This window comes from Leucoraja erinacea, chromosome 31 (assembly GCF_028641065.1).
Source record: "Leucoraja erinacea ecotype New England chromosome 31, Leri_hhj_1, whole genome shotgun sequence".
Taxonomy (NCBI): Eukaryota; Metazoa; Chordata; class Chondrichthyes; order Rajiformes; family Rajidae; genus Leucoraja; species Leucoraja erinaceus.
The window spans coordinates 27,708,008-27,724,145 of NC_073407.1; the positions used below are offsets into that span (position 1 = coordinate 27,708,008).

At 42.3% G+C, this 16,138-nt stretch overlaps 1 protein-coding gene across 4 annotated transcripts in view; it reads left to right on the forward strand.

Annotated features, from left to right (window-relative positions):
- The window catches only part of LOC129712172 (uncharacterized), a 124,365-nt gene that overhangs the window by 75,409 nt on the left and 32,818 nt on the right, over positions 1–16,138 (forward strand). For 3 of the 4 annotated variants that reach the window (XM_055660423.1, XM_055660422.1, XM_055660424.1), the window contains 4 exons: positions 7,443–7,469; positions 8,733–8,759; positions 12,164–12,190; positions 12,410–12,496. In XM_055660423.1, coding sequence (XP_055516398.1) covers positions 7,443–7,469; positions 8,733–8,759; positions 12,164–12,190; positions 12,410–12,496 — 168 coding nt within the window. The remainder of the gene's footprint in view (positions 1–7,442; positions 7,470–8,732; positions 8,760–12,163; positions 12,191–12,409; positions 12,497–16,138) is intronic. The other variant, XM_055660425.1, reaches the window with a different exon arrangement.

The window sequence follows — 16,138 nt, forward strand, 5'->3', positions numbered from 1 at the left end:
TGTACCTAAACCCTTCCCATAAACAAAAAAGCAAGCAGCTAACATAATTGAGTCGTTTCTGACATTATCTTTGAGCAAGCTCAGGACCAAAGTTACTTTTTTTTCTTGCTTCCGCTCACAGATGAATTCCAAGAAGCCTAGTAAATCTGGACCCATAGAACATTCCTATCAATGTTGTTCTAAGAAATTAAAATCGTTTAAGTGTGAACATGCCTTTCCAGAGAGATCTGAAAGCTGGGTGGAACTGGCTTCTCAATAGGCCATCAATGTTACAGACTCATTGACTGATTTCCATTGCCTCACACTCCTCTCCAGCCCCTCACTGCCCACAATAAACACTAGCAGCTACTTTTCAAACCCTGCCCAGAAAAATAATAATTGATTAGGAATCAACTAGAGAACTCTGGAACTGCAATTTGGGACATTGAAGAGAGCAGGTTGACTAGAATACTGACTGTGAAGAGGGACTTCAATTATAGGCACAAAGTGATAAAGCTGAGATTGTGCTCCATAGAACAGGGACATTTATGGAAAGTTTAAGAGAGGTATCAAAATAAAAACACCATGCATATGGGATAATTTTTATTTCACTTGAGGTTATCGATTTAAGATTACTGACAAATGATCCTGTAAAGGGATGAAGAGACATGTTTTCATAATGAATTGTTCTGATTATGTCCTCAATTAATAACCTTTCTCTGCCCTGATGGAATCTGGTTATTGTAGCACAGAGAAGAAAGTGCTTCTGGGGAATTGGCAAAGATGCTTCAATTATTACTTCTGACCGTCTCTTCTACTTATTCTATTGGGTGTTTTGCATGTGAACAATGGATGATTGATAGTTGGTGCTAATATAGTGGGTTGAAGGGCCTGTTTCCATGCAGTGTCTCTCCATAAAGGTTTTTACTTACCATGCCGAGTTTTATTTTATGGATCTAGCAATTCAATCAACAGAGATTAGATATTTCCCAATTACTCTGAATTTCTGAGGTTCCATCACACTTTCCTGCTCATTGTGCTGTTGAGATATTTGACTTCATAATGCACTATGATCCTTGTTTAATGGATGGGAGGGAGGTGAGGGTGCGGAGGATGTTGCATTCTTAGAAAATAGTCCATATCAAGATTTTCTGTAGTCATCTGCACATGCAACAACAAATGTAAGTTGAAAAAAAACTATTTATTTACTTTTTTCACATAATTCCTTGAGAGTGAATTTTATTTTGCATCTCAAATTTTTCGTGATTTGTGAATTCTGCAAGGGGAAATTTCCGTTACCTGAGAGGCCATAACAAGGGGGGGCACCTTTTTCACATTTTTCAGTTTAGTTTAGAGATACAGCGTGGAAACAGGCCCTTTGGCCCACCGAGTGCGTGCCGCCCAGTGATGCCCGCACATTTATATTATCCTACACACACTAGGGACAATTACATTTATACCAAGCCAAATTCCCTACAAACCTGTACGTCTTTGGAGTGTGGGAGGAAACGTGCGATCCCGGAGAAAACCCACGCAAGTCATGGGGAGAACGCACAAACTCCGTACAGACAGCACCCATAGTCAGGATGGAACCCGGGTCTCTGGTGTTGTGAGGCAGCAACTCTACCGCTGCACCACCGTGCCACCCTAAACTGTGCATTTTAATAGTAACTGGCCGCATTGACCGTGCAGTTCTCACTACGATGAAAAGCAAATACAAATTAGGATTGTTTTTTACAAATGAATAGTACTACTGATAATGTACAAATTCTACTCACAACTCAGAAAAGTGCATGAATGACATATGTGCAAGGTGCAATATTAAGTAAAATAGTACTCTAATCATGCACCACAGCCTTTTATCTATAATATCGGCGAGTCTTTTATTCTCCAATATGTATCCAATCACCATTTGAAACTTGTTATTCTTCACACATTCAGTCATTGATTTACAGATCACAGTAACTCCGGGTATAAATATTTTGTCAATATCCTCTGACATTTTGGTCACATTTAGAAAATCTCATACAGGGTACTTTTATTTTCTAAAACTAAAATTTTTACATAACTAAACTACTATCTTTACAATAAAACAGTTGAGGCCTTGCCGGTATTATGAAGATGTTGCATTTTACACACATCACATCTTTGGAAATTTAATTTATTGTGAACCAACTCATTCTTACTTTCAAAGTATATCACTTCTTACATCCTATTTACAATTTCTTTTTTTTCCTCATGTGGTGAGCCTTATTGGCAAGGCCAGCATTTGTTACGTAATTATTTTTGGAAAGGAGGTCATGAGCCTTTTCTTGAACTAGTGAAATATTTCTGATGAAAGTCCTTCCTCCATATTGTTCGATAGGAAATTCCTAGAATTATGATGCCTTTTTTTTGCTACTGGAAGTCATGGTTTGGGCTGTGCAGTCGAAGTAGCCTAAAAACAGTTATTTCAACAGATGTTGCCTTATTTGTGTATGTGTTTCCGGTTTGCTGTTTTTGTAAACCTGGCCACGTAACTAGAGTGTACTTTGGAGATGTTGTACACTGCAGGCAGCCTATGTGCACAGGTTGGATGAATGATGGGGCTGCACTCAGTCATGTACATGTGGTTCGGAGTTGGTGAAACATCTCCTCGATGTCAGGAGATGAATGAGGATATCCAGCCTCTGATTTGTTTCTGCAGCCACAGTATTTGTGGCTGGACCAGTACAGTTTCTAGGATTGAATATGAGGAATACAGCAATGTTAAACCAGTTGGATGTAAAAGAGGTGAACACATATCAGTCACCAATAGCTGGAATGAATCTGTCTTGTTTATACAGACAGATTATATCTGGGCAGGATTCCCCATGTAAAGATGCTGCTGGTTTGGAACAGTTTGGGTATAAGTGCATTGTGCTTTGCAGCACATCTCCTCAGTGCTGGTTACCTGTCAGGATATTGGAGGCTCCATTTTGTAGTGGAGAGAGGAGACAAATTATGTTTGCCGTTATAAGATGTCAACAGGTTGCAGGTAGGATAGCATAGATACACTGGGCATAATCGTAAAGTTTGTAGTTGACACAGAATAATACATATAGTAGTAAACAGTATGATAAGTAGTAGGAGGCACAGAGCTTGTTTTCTATTGTTCATTTATGAAATGGATTTCCTCATTTCACCAGATTTTTTTCTTTTCTTCACCAGTTTATATTGTCCTGAAGTCTGTTATTATTTTCCATGCTGATTACTATTTTTGTATTATTTTGTGTTAACTGCAAACTTGTCAGTAATACCCAATATTACTGTAACATCCTACCTATAATCTGTTAATAACTTGTAACAACAAGCATCACCATGGAAAGACTGGTCATGACATAAAAAATAATTGAATTTCACACTTTTATCGTGAGAAACAAGTCCCACAAAATCCCTCAGCAATCAAATCATGTTTATTCTTCTTAAAAGATGCAAGTACATAAAATATGATTCATTTCTACAATTGGTCAAATTACAGCAAACATTTTTGCAGGCCTTACTTAAATGGCATACACAAGTTTGAACCAGGCTATTAACCATATAACCATATAACAATTACAGTAAGGAAACAGGCCATCTCGGCCCTTCAAGTCTGTTCTCATAGCTTGTTCAGTCGCCGTGATGATTTTATTTTAAGCAGATCCAACAGACCATTATTCTTTAAGCTCCATGAAGTCAAAAAATGTCAGCAATCATCATTGATGTTAGTTTTTTCGGGGTTCCTATTGAGCAAAACCACAAGATTCAGTTATCTATATGAATAATTGCTGAACACAGCAAGCCGCTTCACGATGCAAAACAAATCAACCTCAGTATTTTGAGCTAAATGGCTCCACCTTACAACATTGAAGGTGTCATATTGGGATCAGTGGGTATCAGAACAGGAACAGTTGCTTACGTAAAATGTCTTTATCCAATCTTTTTTACACCAATAAAAGTCACAGTTCACCAGATGTTAAAAAACCCTAGTTCGCAATGTTTTCTTTAAACAGATACTCAAAACTATATTTACTGAAGTGAACCTTGACTCATTTCACTGAAACCATAAAATTATAGAGGTATACAGCACATAAACAGGCTCTTCGGCCCACCTTGTCCATACCCACCAAGTTGGCATTTTGGGCTAGTCTCATGTGCTGCCATTTGACTCATTTCCCTCTGAACCCTTCCCATCCATCTATCTGATAAGAGGCATAGAATCTTGGCAAATCAAATAGAAAGTCATGTGTGTCCTATATATATTGAAAACGCCGAAAAGGATTCCATGTCGGTTTTAAATAGCACTAGCAATCAAAGACTTATGTACAACAGTTATATTTAGAGGCAATTTTATAAAAGCAGTGTTGTATATCAGGGAATACATTTATATTAATCAAAAGGAACAGAAAATTATACATATAGTTATTTAAAATTTGATTTTCTCCAGTTCCCCAAATAATTGTATTTTTGATGGAAATTGGTGGACGAACTCAGTGGGTCAGGCAGCATCTCTGGAGGAAATGGATGGGCAATGTTTCAGATCGGGATCCTTCTTGAGACTGAAGAAGGGTTCCAACCCGAAATGTCGTGAACCTGAAGAAGGATCGCAACTCGAAAACATTGCCTATGCATTTCCTCCAGAGATGCTGCCTGATCTGCTGAGTTACTCCAGCATTTTGTGTTTTGCTCATCTTACACCATCTACAGTTCCTTGTATCTCTCTTCTTTTTTAAATAGCACTGTTTTTAATTTCTAGCTCTGGCCAAGAACCAAATTTATTTAGGTATTACTTCTCGCATGTTTATTATTAACATGTCACTATGCTACTGCCCATCCCCCTCCATGAAATGATACTTTACATAGACTCTCCTCCCATAAATACACACTGATGTATTGCAGAGAAAACTCCCTGCCAACAGATTTGACCTTTCATAGACTCTCTTGGATTCATATCTCTCCCTCTTTCTCTCCCTCTCTCCCTCCCTCTCTTTTCCATGTTTCTCTTTTTCTCTCTTTCTCTTTCTCTCTCTCTCTCTCTCTCTCTCTCGCTCTCGCTCTCGCTCTCGCTCTCTCTCTCTCTCTCGCTCTCTCTCTCGCTCTTAAAGCCTAGGGTCCCTTTTGGCTTTTTAACCACCTTCTCGATCAGCCTTGCAACATGAACTGAATGTGTACATAAATCCATGGATCTAATGCCCCTTTAGAATTATGCCCTCTATATTATATCACCTCTTCTAATTTTCCTATGAAAATGTAACCTTTGATATTTTGGGGTATTCAGTTTCATCTGCCCCTTAAGTTTCCATTCCACCAGTCTATATTTAACTCTTTGAAGTGTATTACTTTCCCGTTCAAAGTTCACCAGCGTCAAGGATTTGTGCCATTGGTAAATTTGTAAATTGTACTTTGTACACCCAAACCCAAGTTTTGGTTATTCTTTATCAAAACATAAAGAAGGTTCCCTACCCAAAATGTTACCTGGGCAATCCCTCCCCAGATGCTGCTTGACCGGCTGAGTTCCTCCAGCTCTTTGTGTTTTTTTAATCAAAATTCCAACATCTGCAGTTTTGTGTGTCTCCTTTTGTTGATTCTTTCTCTTTGAAATGGCAAGGCACTATATACTTTCCATCCTTAATTGGCCTTGATAGGTGCTGGTTCTTGAAGTGCTGAAGTCCCTCTGGTGAAGGTACACCGCCAGTATTATTCCAGGAATGCTGATGTATTTCCAAGACATTCTAAGATGCAGTTTGGAGGGGAACATGAAGGTGAGATGTTCCCAATTGCCTTAAGTCTCCAATCTTTTTTGTGTAGTTTGTGAATTTGGGAGGTGTTAGCAAAGTAGCTTTAGTTGATAAGTCAGAGGAGCAGAGGTGGCCCACTCTACTCTGCCTGCCATTGAATCTTAGATGATCTATCTTTCCCTCTCACCCCCATTCTCCTGCCTTCTCCACATGACCCTTGACATCCTTACTAATCATGTATCTGTCACACCCGCCTTAAAAATACCCAATGACTTGGCCTCCACAGCCCTGTGTGGCAATGAATTCCACAGATTCACCACCTTCTGACTAAAACATTTCTCCTCATCTCCTTGCAAAGATGTGTCCTTTTATTTTGAGGCAATGCCCTCTGGTTTTAGACTCTCCAACTAGTGGAAACATACTCTCCATATCCACTCTATCCAGGCCTTTCAAAACTCGGTAAGTTTCAATGAGAGTCCCTCTCATCCTTCCAAACTCCAGCAAGTAGAGGTGCACTGCCATCGAATGCTCATCATCTGTTAACCCAATCATCCCCAGGATCATTCACGTAAACCTCCTCTGGACCCTCTCCAACGGCAGCACACCCTTCCTCATATATGGGCCCCAAAACTGCTCACAATATTCCAAATGTGGCCTTATAAAGCCTCACCATTACATCCCTGTCTTTGCTAACATTGCATTTGCCTTCCTTACTACTGATTCATCTTGCAAATTAACCTTTTGGGAATCCTGCATCAGCACCCAGGTCCCTTTGCACCTTCGATTCCTGAATCCTCTCCCAATTTACATAATAGTCAACGCCTTTATTCCAAAATATATGACTCCACACTTTGCTACTCTGTATTCCATCTGCCACATATTTGCCCACCTCCCAATCTGTCAAAGTCCTTCTGCAGAGTCACTGCTTTCTCTACACTACCTGCCCCTCCACCTATCTTCATATAATCTGCAAACTTGGCCTAAAGCCTTCAATTCCCTCATCCAAATCATTGATATACACTGTGAAGAGTAGCGGCCCCAGCACCAACCTCTGTGGAATGCTGCTAGTCCCTGGCAGCCAACTAACCAAAAAAGCCCCCCTTTAATCCCATTCTTTGCCTTCTGCCATTCAGCCAATCTTCTATTCATGCGTTAGGGTTATCTTCCCCCTGATTCCATTGGTTCTCATCTTCTTTAGCAGCCTCACATGCGGCACCTCATCAAAGGCCTTCTGAAAATCCAGATATACAGCATCCACTAACTCTCCTTTGTCTATCCTGCCACTAACTTCCTCAAAGAATTCCAACAGATTTGGGAGGCAAGATCTCCCCTTCACAACCTTCAGCATCTTAGTTTTCCTATTGCCATTGGTGGAGAATGTGAATGTCTAGTATGGTGGATACGGTATTGTTGAAGTTTGCTGTTTTGTACTGTATGGTGTTAAACACCATGTTGTACTATCCAGGCAAGAGGAAAATATTCCATCATATTTCTGATTTGTGCCCTGTAAAAGATGGAATGGCTTTGAGAATATATCAGGGGCAGTCGTTCACACCTTAACTCTGTAAACCAACATTTTAACATGTGTTTAAGCACGTTAAAGTTATATTTTGCATTTCATGACCAACTTCACACACAAAATCAGTACCATATATTTTTTAGAACATGCAATCAACTACTGTTATTGGAATGTTATTGTCTGTTTATATTGATTTTGTTTTCTAGGAATTATCAACCAGTAGAAAGATCAAGGTAAGATAATTTAATTCTATTTTTCACCTCTCAGTCCCTTTTCTAGTTAAATTATCCACCAAATAACAAAACGTGGGTTTGACGGAGGAAGGTAAGAAACAAGGCTGCCTTGTTGTATTAGTTCATGACAGCATCACTAACCTTATTCCTACCAATAGATGATTTTCAGGTCAATTGTTATTCCTGCTTTTATTTTTGCATTGTTGGGTCGCAGATATCGTTGAAATAAATGATCGGATCAAATAAGTTGAAACATAAATTGTATTCATGCTCTCTACTCTTTACTGATCTGATGACCATTTGAGGTCTAGGCATCTCTGCATTATTTTCCAGAGTTTGTGCTAATATCTCATCATTGCCTTTCTCTACAGTATTATGATGAGATATTAGCACAAACTATGCACCACAAGTGTTGATATTCTCCTGAAAACTTATTTTATGCCCTCGGCATTCAATATATATGAAACCTTCTCCAAATGGTTTATAGCTCTGTGTGCTCCTCTGATTCCTCTTCAAGATCATTCTTCCAGTGGAGCAGCAGTGACTTCAGCTTCCCACGAACATATGAATTAGGAGCAGGAGTAGATTATTCAGCCCAAGCACCTTCTCTGCCTTCAAATGTGATCATGGATAATCAGGCTGTAACATGAACTGCACAACTTTTGTCTGCTGCTTGTCACCCTTTACAATTATGAATTAAGGGGTAGAAGTGAAGAATAAGGTGTAGGCCATTTAGGACTGAGACGACGAAAAGCTTTTTCACCCGGAGAGTTGTGAATCTGTGGAATTTTCTGCCACGGAAGGCATGGAGGCCAATTCATTAGATGTTTTCAAGAGAGTTAGATATAGCTCTTAGGGTTAATGGAATCAAGGGATATGGGGAGTAAGCAGGAACGGGGTACTGATTTTGGATGATGAGCCATGATCATATTAAATGGCGGTGCTGGCTTGAAGGGCCGAATGGCCTACTCCTGCACCTATTTTCTATGTTTCTTTACCCTCTAGAGCCCAAACTCTGGACTTTCCTCTGTAAATACCTTGCTACAAAGTCACATTTTTTCTTGCTATCCTCCATTAAGTTGTTTAATTCCTAGCTTACTGACCAATCTTTTGACCATCTGTCCTAAAATCTCAATGTAGCAAAATTTTAAATAGCCAAATGACAATGTTTGTATTCATTCATGATTGAACGTTGTTTTTGATGTTATTGTGGTTGCTTTTAAACGACTTTTACCGGACGATTACTGCCTTCTTTGTTTCTAGAACTGACAATCAATTTAATCCACAGAGGTGAGATATTTTCCATTTTCTATTTTATTCTCCCTCCCACCTATTTTTCCCAGTTTCTTCTCCAGTTGTGAGATCAGCCTTCATTACGTGCTATAAATCACAGTACATGCCAGCTACTGCAACAGGCTTGCGGTGAGAAAATTGAGAACCGTGTTCACTGGAGCAGAGCAAATCAGTGAGTGAGAATGAAATAATAGAGGTGAAGCAGAATATCTAAAAATGTGACATAGACAAAGGCAAAAATGTGACATAGCAGGCAGTTACTAATGAACACATTAATTAATAAACTGTGAGAATGTGGAATTAAATATGATGACACCATTTTATGCTGTGTTATATCGATAGTTGAAGTAAAGTGATTGAACAAATGTGGGATAAAGGTACCACATGGGATTAAGAATAAATACCAGCACAGGCTTGCTGGCATGAATCCCATATTGTAAAACTTTAATATCTAAGGTTAGCAACAAATAGGACATTTTACCATAAGTTATCTTATCTCTTACTCACTCCGAGGAGAGGAGTTCAGGACAGATCGGAGGCTTGGGGATAGATAATCAGAGTGGAGATAGGGTGCAGGTGGAGAATTGTCTTGGTTTACATCCTGCAGACAATGACAGAGAGAGTTATAGGGCCTATGTTGGAAACATTCTGGACAGGAGTAGAGCTGATTGCGGTGGATGGTGGAGGCATTTGAAAAATTGATGGTGGCTGAAAGTTAGTCAGAGAAAGAATTGGAGAACTAGGATTCACTCTGAGAGACATAGCAGCAAGTTGGGAACGCAGTAGATTTCATGATTCATACGTTATAGGAGCAGAATTAGGCCATTCGGCCCATCAAGTCTACTCCGACATTCAATCATGGCTGATCTATCTTTCCCTTTCAACCCCATTCTCCTGTCTTCTCCCCATAATCCCTGACACATGTATTAATCAAGAATCTATCAATCTCCACCTTAAAATTATTAATTGACTTAGCCTCCACAGCCTTCTGTGGCAATGAATTCCACAGATTCACCATCTACTTCTATGGAAATTCCTCATCATCTCCTTGCTAAAGGTACGTCCTTTTATTCTGAGCCAATGGCCTCTGGTCCTAGACTCTCCACATCCACTCTATCCTGGCCTTTCACTATTTAGTAAGTGTCAATGAGGTTTTCCCCTCATCCTTCTAAACTCCAGCGTGTACAAGCCCAGTGCCATCAAACGCTCGTGATATGTGAACCCAATCATCATCCCCAGGACCATTCTCGTAAACCTCCTCTGGACCCTCTGCAACACCAGCACATCTTTCCGCAGATATTGGGCCCATTACTGTTTGCAATACTCCAAATGCAGCCTGACCAGTGCCTTATAAAGCCTAAGCATTTCATCTCTGTTTTTATATTCTTGTCCTCTCAAAATAAATGCTAGCATTGCATTTGCCTTCCTTACTACCAATTTGACTTGCAAGTTAACTTTATGGGAATCCTGCACCAGCACCCCTAGTCCCTTCGCACCGACGATTTCTGAATCCTCTCCTCATTTACAAAATAGTCTACGCCTTTATTCCAAAATACATGACTCCACACTTTGCTACTCTGTATTCCATCTGCCACTTCTTTAACCATTTCCCAATCTGTCCAACCAACTGGAAAAAGCCCCCTTTATTGCCACTCTTTGCTTTCTGTCATCCAGCCAACCTGCTATCCATGCTAGTATCTTCCCTCTGATACCATGGGCTCTCATCGTCTTTAGCAGCCTCACATGCGGCGCCTTGTCAAAGGCCTTTTGAAAATCCAGGTAAACAACATCCACTGACTCCTTTGTCTATCTTACTATTTACTTCCTCAAAGAATTCCAACAGGTTCATCAGGCGAGATCTCCCTTTCACAAAACCATGCTGACTTTGACCAATTTCATCATGAGTTTCTCAGCACTCAGAAACGTCATCTTTTACAATGAACTAAAACCAAGCACTGAAGTCAGACCAGCTGGCCGATAGTGTCCACTTTCCTGCTTCACTCCCTTCTTCAACAGCGGAGTAATATTTGCAATTTTCCAATCATCTTGAACCCCTCTTGACTCTAATGGTTCTTGAAAGATCACCACTAATGCTCCCACAATAACCATATAATAACCATATAACAATTAAAGCACGGAAACAGGCCATCTCGACCCTTCTAGTCCGTGCCGAACACGTGTTCTCCCCTAGTCCCATACACCTGCGTTCAGACCATAACCTTCCATTCCTTTCCCGTCCATATAACTATCCAATTTATTTTTAAATGATAAAAACGAACCTGCCTCCACCACCTTCACTGGAAGCTCATTCCACACAGCCACCACTCTCTGAGTAAAGAAGTTCCCCCTCATGTTACCCCTAAACTTCTGTCCCTTAATTCTCAAGTCATGTCCCCTTGTTTGAATCTTCCCTACTCTCAGTGGGAAAAGCTTATCCACGTCAACTCTGTCTATCCCTCTCATCATTTTAAAGACCTCTATCAAGTCCCCCCCTTAACCTTCTGCGCTCCAAAGAATAAAGCCCTAACTTGTTCAACCTTTCTCTGTAACTTAGTTGCTGAAACCCAGGCAACATTCTAGTAAATCTCCTCTGTACTCTCTCTATTTTGTTGACATCCTTCCTATAATTAGGCGACCAAAATTGTACACCATACTCCAAAATTGGCCTCACCAATGCCTTGTACAATTTTAACATTACATCCCAACTTCTATACTCATCTCTAAAGCCATATCTTTCAGAACCCTGGGGTCCAAGTGACTTATCCACTTTCAAACCAAATAGCAGAGTGTTAGATTGCTCAAAGCCCCAGCATAAACCTGATCAGCTGAATGGTCTCTATTGCAAGGAAATATATAGTTAAATAAAGAATCAACAATAAGATAGAGTATATGGTAGGAATATGTAGACAACTAATCACATACACTGAATGTGATCTACAACTCAGACGTCTCTTTGAGGTGAAACACAACTCGTGAGTTCCTGATCCCATCCATCTGATGCTTGTAGATGCACCCAGACCTCTTCCCATCACTTCACACATGGTATGCAGTCAGATATGTGCAATAGAATATTGTAACAGGAGGGCCACATACAAAACATGTATTAGCCCACTATGCTTTTAAGGCACAGATTGATTTCTAGAGCTATGTAACAAGGAATGACGGTGGTATACAAAAAGAGGCATTCATCAAAAAGGGACCTTGATCTACAAACAGACTGGCCAAATCAAATCAACAGTATTGCCATGGAGGAAGAATTAATGGAGTGGATGCACGGTGGCCTGCTGCCAATTTCACAGTTGCCTTCAAAGAGAAAATCCTTTCAAATTTAAGAGCTGCAATAACTGCTTTTCTCTTGTCTGATTATATTAAAGTCCAATAATACTGGTTTTGATTTCTAGAAGTTTCCAGTCAGCACGAATATCAAGGTAAGATATGTATTTTATGTTACTTTTTTGCCACTTTCTCATGCTTTTTTTTTTTTACATTCTGTTAGATCCTTTTGATTCTACACTACCAGAAGACCAGTCATACTCGATCTACCAATTGGGACAATAGATTTTCAACTTACACTTTGGTGTAAATCTGACATACGGTTTAGCACAAATTATAGATATCAGCTGATTTTCATTTCCATTGATTTTTAGCCTTGGAACACATATTCTGATCTGCCCATTCTGTACAGTACTGTGCGAGTGCTGCATTCTTGAAGATGTCTCCTCTGGGGAAGAAAGGTCCATTTGCTCTTTCAATTGAGTATAAATCATTCCATAGTATTGAAGATTGTTTCAGTGCTGTGCAAGATGTTTTATCCCTTTGGGAAACAGATAGGGCTGAAATTTGTAAAAAAAAAAAAAAAAAACAGCTGAAGGGTGCATGTAAAAGTCGAGAAACAGAAACAAGGAACTGCAGAGGTTGGTTTACAAAAAGTAGATACAAAGTGCTGGAGTAACTTCTGAAGAAGGATCCTGACCCAAAACATCATATTTCCATGTTCACCAAGGATGCTGTCTTACCCACTGAATTGCTCCAGCACTTTTTGTCTTTTTTTTCTTCTAAAATTTTGTTGGGTTTAGCAATATGTGAGCAAAAATATTTGTGGCTATTAACCAACAGAACTTCCTCATGATTTTTTGGGACAGCCTTAGATTATGGAATGCACTTCATCAAAGCTCGTCCAATCCATGGTCTACTTTCAATTTAGGAAATGGTATCTAATTAATAGGTGCGTTTGTGTATTTACATACATGAAACAACAAAGTGCACTGCCTTCTCAGAGAGCAATCCATTCCATTGATTTAGTAGAGTGGGCTGAGTGCAGACATTTGAAGAACTGTTCTGAAGGAACTCTTTATTCAATGAAGAGCAAGGTCATATTTGTTGCTTCTTTCGTTAATAAATAAATGTTTTAAACAGCCATGAACTGAATATGATACTGCAGGGTAGAATACTCTTCCCTGTTTATGAGACCCTGCTTTAAACATATTGGATGTTGTATTTATTTCTCACAAGAAGGCAATTATTATATCTGTCTACTGTAGCTGTTCAAACTGTGACTACATTAGAGGAACTTGTGAGAGGTCGACCAGGCGTGCTGCAGTGGTGTGCTGCGGCGGTGTGCTGCGGGCGGTGTGCTGCGGTGGTGTGCTGCGGTGGTGTGCTGCGGTGGTGTGCTGCGGTGGTGTGCTGCGGTGGTGTGCTGCGGTGGTGTGCTGCGGCGGCGTGCTGGTGTGCTGTGGTGCTGTGCTGCGTGTGACGTGCTGCGGTGGTGCGGTGTGCTGCGGTGGTGTGTGCGGTGGTGTGTGCTGCGGCGGTGTGCTGCGGCGGTGTGCTGCGGCGCGTGTGCTGCGGCGGCGTGCTGCGGCGGTGTGCGGTGACGTGCTGCGGTGACGTGCTGCGGTGACGTGCTGCGGTGGTGTGTGCGGTGCGGCGCGGTGCTGCGGCGGTGACGTGCTGCGGCGACGTGCTGCGGTGGTGTGCTGCGGTGGTGCTGCTGGTGTGTGCGTGGCGCGGTGCGGTGTGCTGCTGCGGTGACGTGCTGCGGTGGTGTGCTGCGGTGACGTGCTGCGGTGACGTGCTGCGGTGACGTGCTGCTGCGGTGCTGCGTGTGCTGCGGTGGTGTGCTGCTGCGGTGTGTGTGCTGCGGCGGTGTGCTGCGGCGACGTGCTGCGGCGACGTGCTGCGGCGACGTGCTGCGGCGGTGTGCTGCGGTGGTGTGCTGCGGTGGTGTGTGTGCTGCGGTGGTGTGCGGCGCGGCTGCGGTGGTGTGCTGCGGTGGTGTGCTGCGGGTGGTGTGCTGCGGCGGTGTGCTGCGGCGACGTGCTGCGGCGACGTGCTGCGGCGACGTGCTGCGGCGTGCTGCGTGTGCTGCGGCGGTGTGCTGCGGTGTGTGCGGTGACTGCTGGCGGCGGCGTGCTGCGGCGACGTGCTGCGGCGACGTGCTGCGGCGTGTGCTGCGGTGACGTGCTGCGGTGGTGTGCTGGCGGTGCGGCGGTGTGCTGCGGCGGTGTGCTGCGGTGACGTGCTGCGGTGTGCTGCGGTGACGTGCTGCGGCGGTGTGCTGCGGCGGTGTGCTGCGGTGGTGTGCTGCGGCGACGTGCTGCGGCGACGTGCTGCGGCGGTGTGCTGCGGCGGTGTGCTGCGGCGACGTGCTGCGGTGACGTGCTGCGGTGACGTGCTGCGGTGGTGTGCTGCGGTGGCGTGCTGCAGTGACGTGCTGCAGTGGAGTGGGAGGGGAAAGATCCAGTCATCATGGTCCATGTGGGTAACAATGACATAGGTAGAACAAGGAAAGAGGTTCTGCTCAGGGAATTGGAGCAGCTAGTGAATAAATTGAAAATCAGAAACACAAAGTTAATCATCTGTGGATTGCTACCTGAGCCATGGTCAAATTGGCATAGGTTTGTGAAAATTGAACGTGTGGCTCAAAGATTGGTGTGGGAGAAGTGGATTGGAATATTTGGGACATTGGTACCAGTATTGGGGAAGGAAGGAGCTGTTCACATGGGACAGACTCCACTTGAACCTGGTTGGGACCAGGTTCTTGGCAAACCTCATAACCAGGGCCATAGATAGGACTTTAAACTAAATAGTGGGGGGTGTGGGGTCAACAAAATGGAAATGTGTGGAGGAAGTTAAAGGGAAGGAGAGTGCAAAAGAAGTTACTGCAGTCTCCAGAAGTAATAGGACATGAGGTCAGGCAAAATCAGGACCAATGTTAGAAGAGGGGTGGTGATACTGAACTAAAGGTGTTATAGTAGAATGCACGCAGTATACGGAACAAAGTGCATGAGGTTATAGCGCAGTTAGAAATTGGTAAGTACGATGTTGTGGGCATCATGGAGACTAGGCTGAAAGAGAATCAGAGATGGGAGCTAATATTAAGATATGATTTGAATACATTGAATAAACTGTGACTGTATTCTGTAGAATTTTGAAGAATTAGGGGAAATGTCATGAAAACTTAGATGACTTGACAATACCCTTGATGGACTGGACAATTCCACCACTTTCTGTAGACTTATTTGTTCTTGAGCATTGAAGTTACTGAATCACACCATGATTGCCACCAGTCAGTACCATACACCTGTAAAAGATCAATAGAGTATTTGACGATATGTCGAATCTCATCTAATTTCTGCAGAAATAGAGATTGGTAAGCTTTCTTTGTATTTGCATTAACATGCTGATCCCAGGACATGTCTTCAGAGATGTGCACATGCAGAAACATGAAGCTGTTGACTCCACTGAAGCCATCCTACTGATGAACAGGTTCATGGATCCTCAGCTTTCGCTTTCTGAAGTCAACAATCAGCTTGCTGCTTTTGTTACTGTCAAGGGCAAGATTGCTGTTCTGGGACCATTCAATCAGATTATCAAAGTTCTTCCTGTATCCTGACTAATCATTGGTCTGTAGATCGTCCAACGATAGTGATATCGTCGATGAATTTAAAGATGGAGTTGGAACTATGCCTGGTTCCAACATTAGTATTGAGAGAGTAGAGCAGGGGGCTGAGCACTCAGGCCTGTGGTTGCCTTGTGCAGGTAGTCAGCAGGTGGTCAGCAAGGATGAAATGCCAATTGGTACTGATTGCTGTTGGTTGATAAAGGAAGTTGAGGATCCAAATACACAGGGACCAGCTGATACCTAGTTCCCATGAGTTTGACAACATGCTTAGAGGGAAAGATGGAACTGAATCCAAGATGCAGTCAGCCTGACAAACATGTACTTGTTGTCCAAGTACTCCAGTGCAGAGTCGAAAGCCAGTGAGATCGTATCTGCTGTTAATTTGTTGTGGTGGTAGGTGAATTGTAGTGTGTCGAGGTCATAAGATCATTAGTGATAGGAGTAGAAGTAGGCCATTTGACCCATCAAG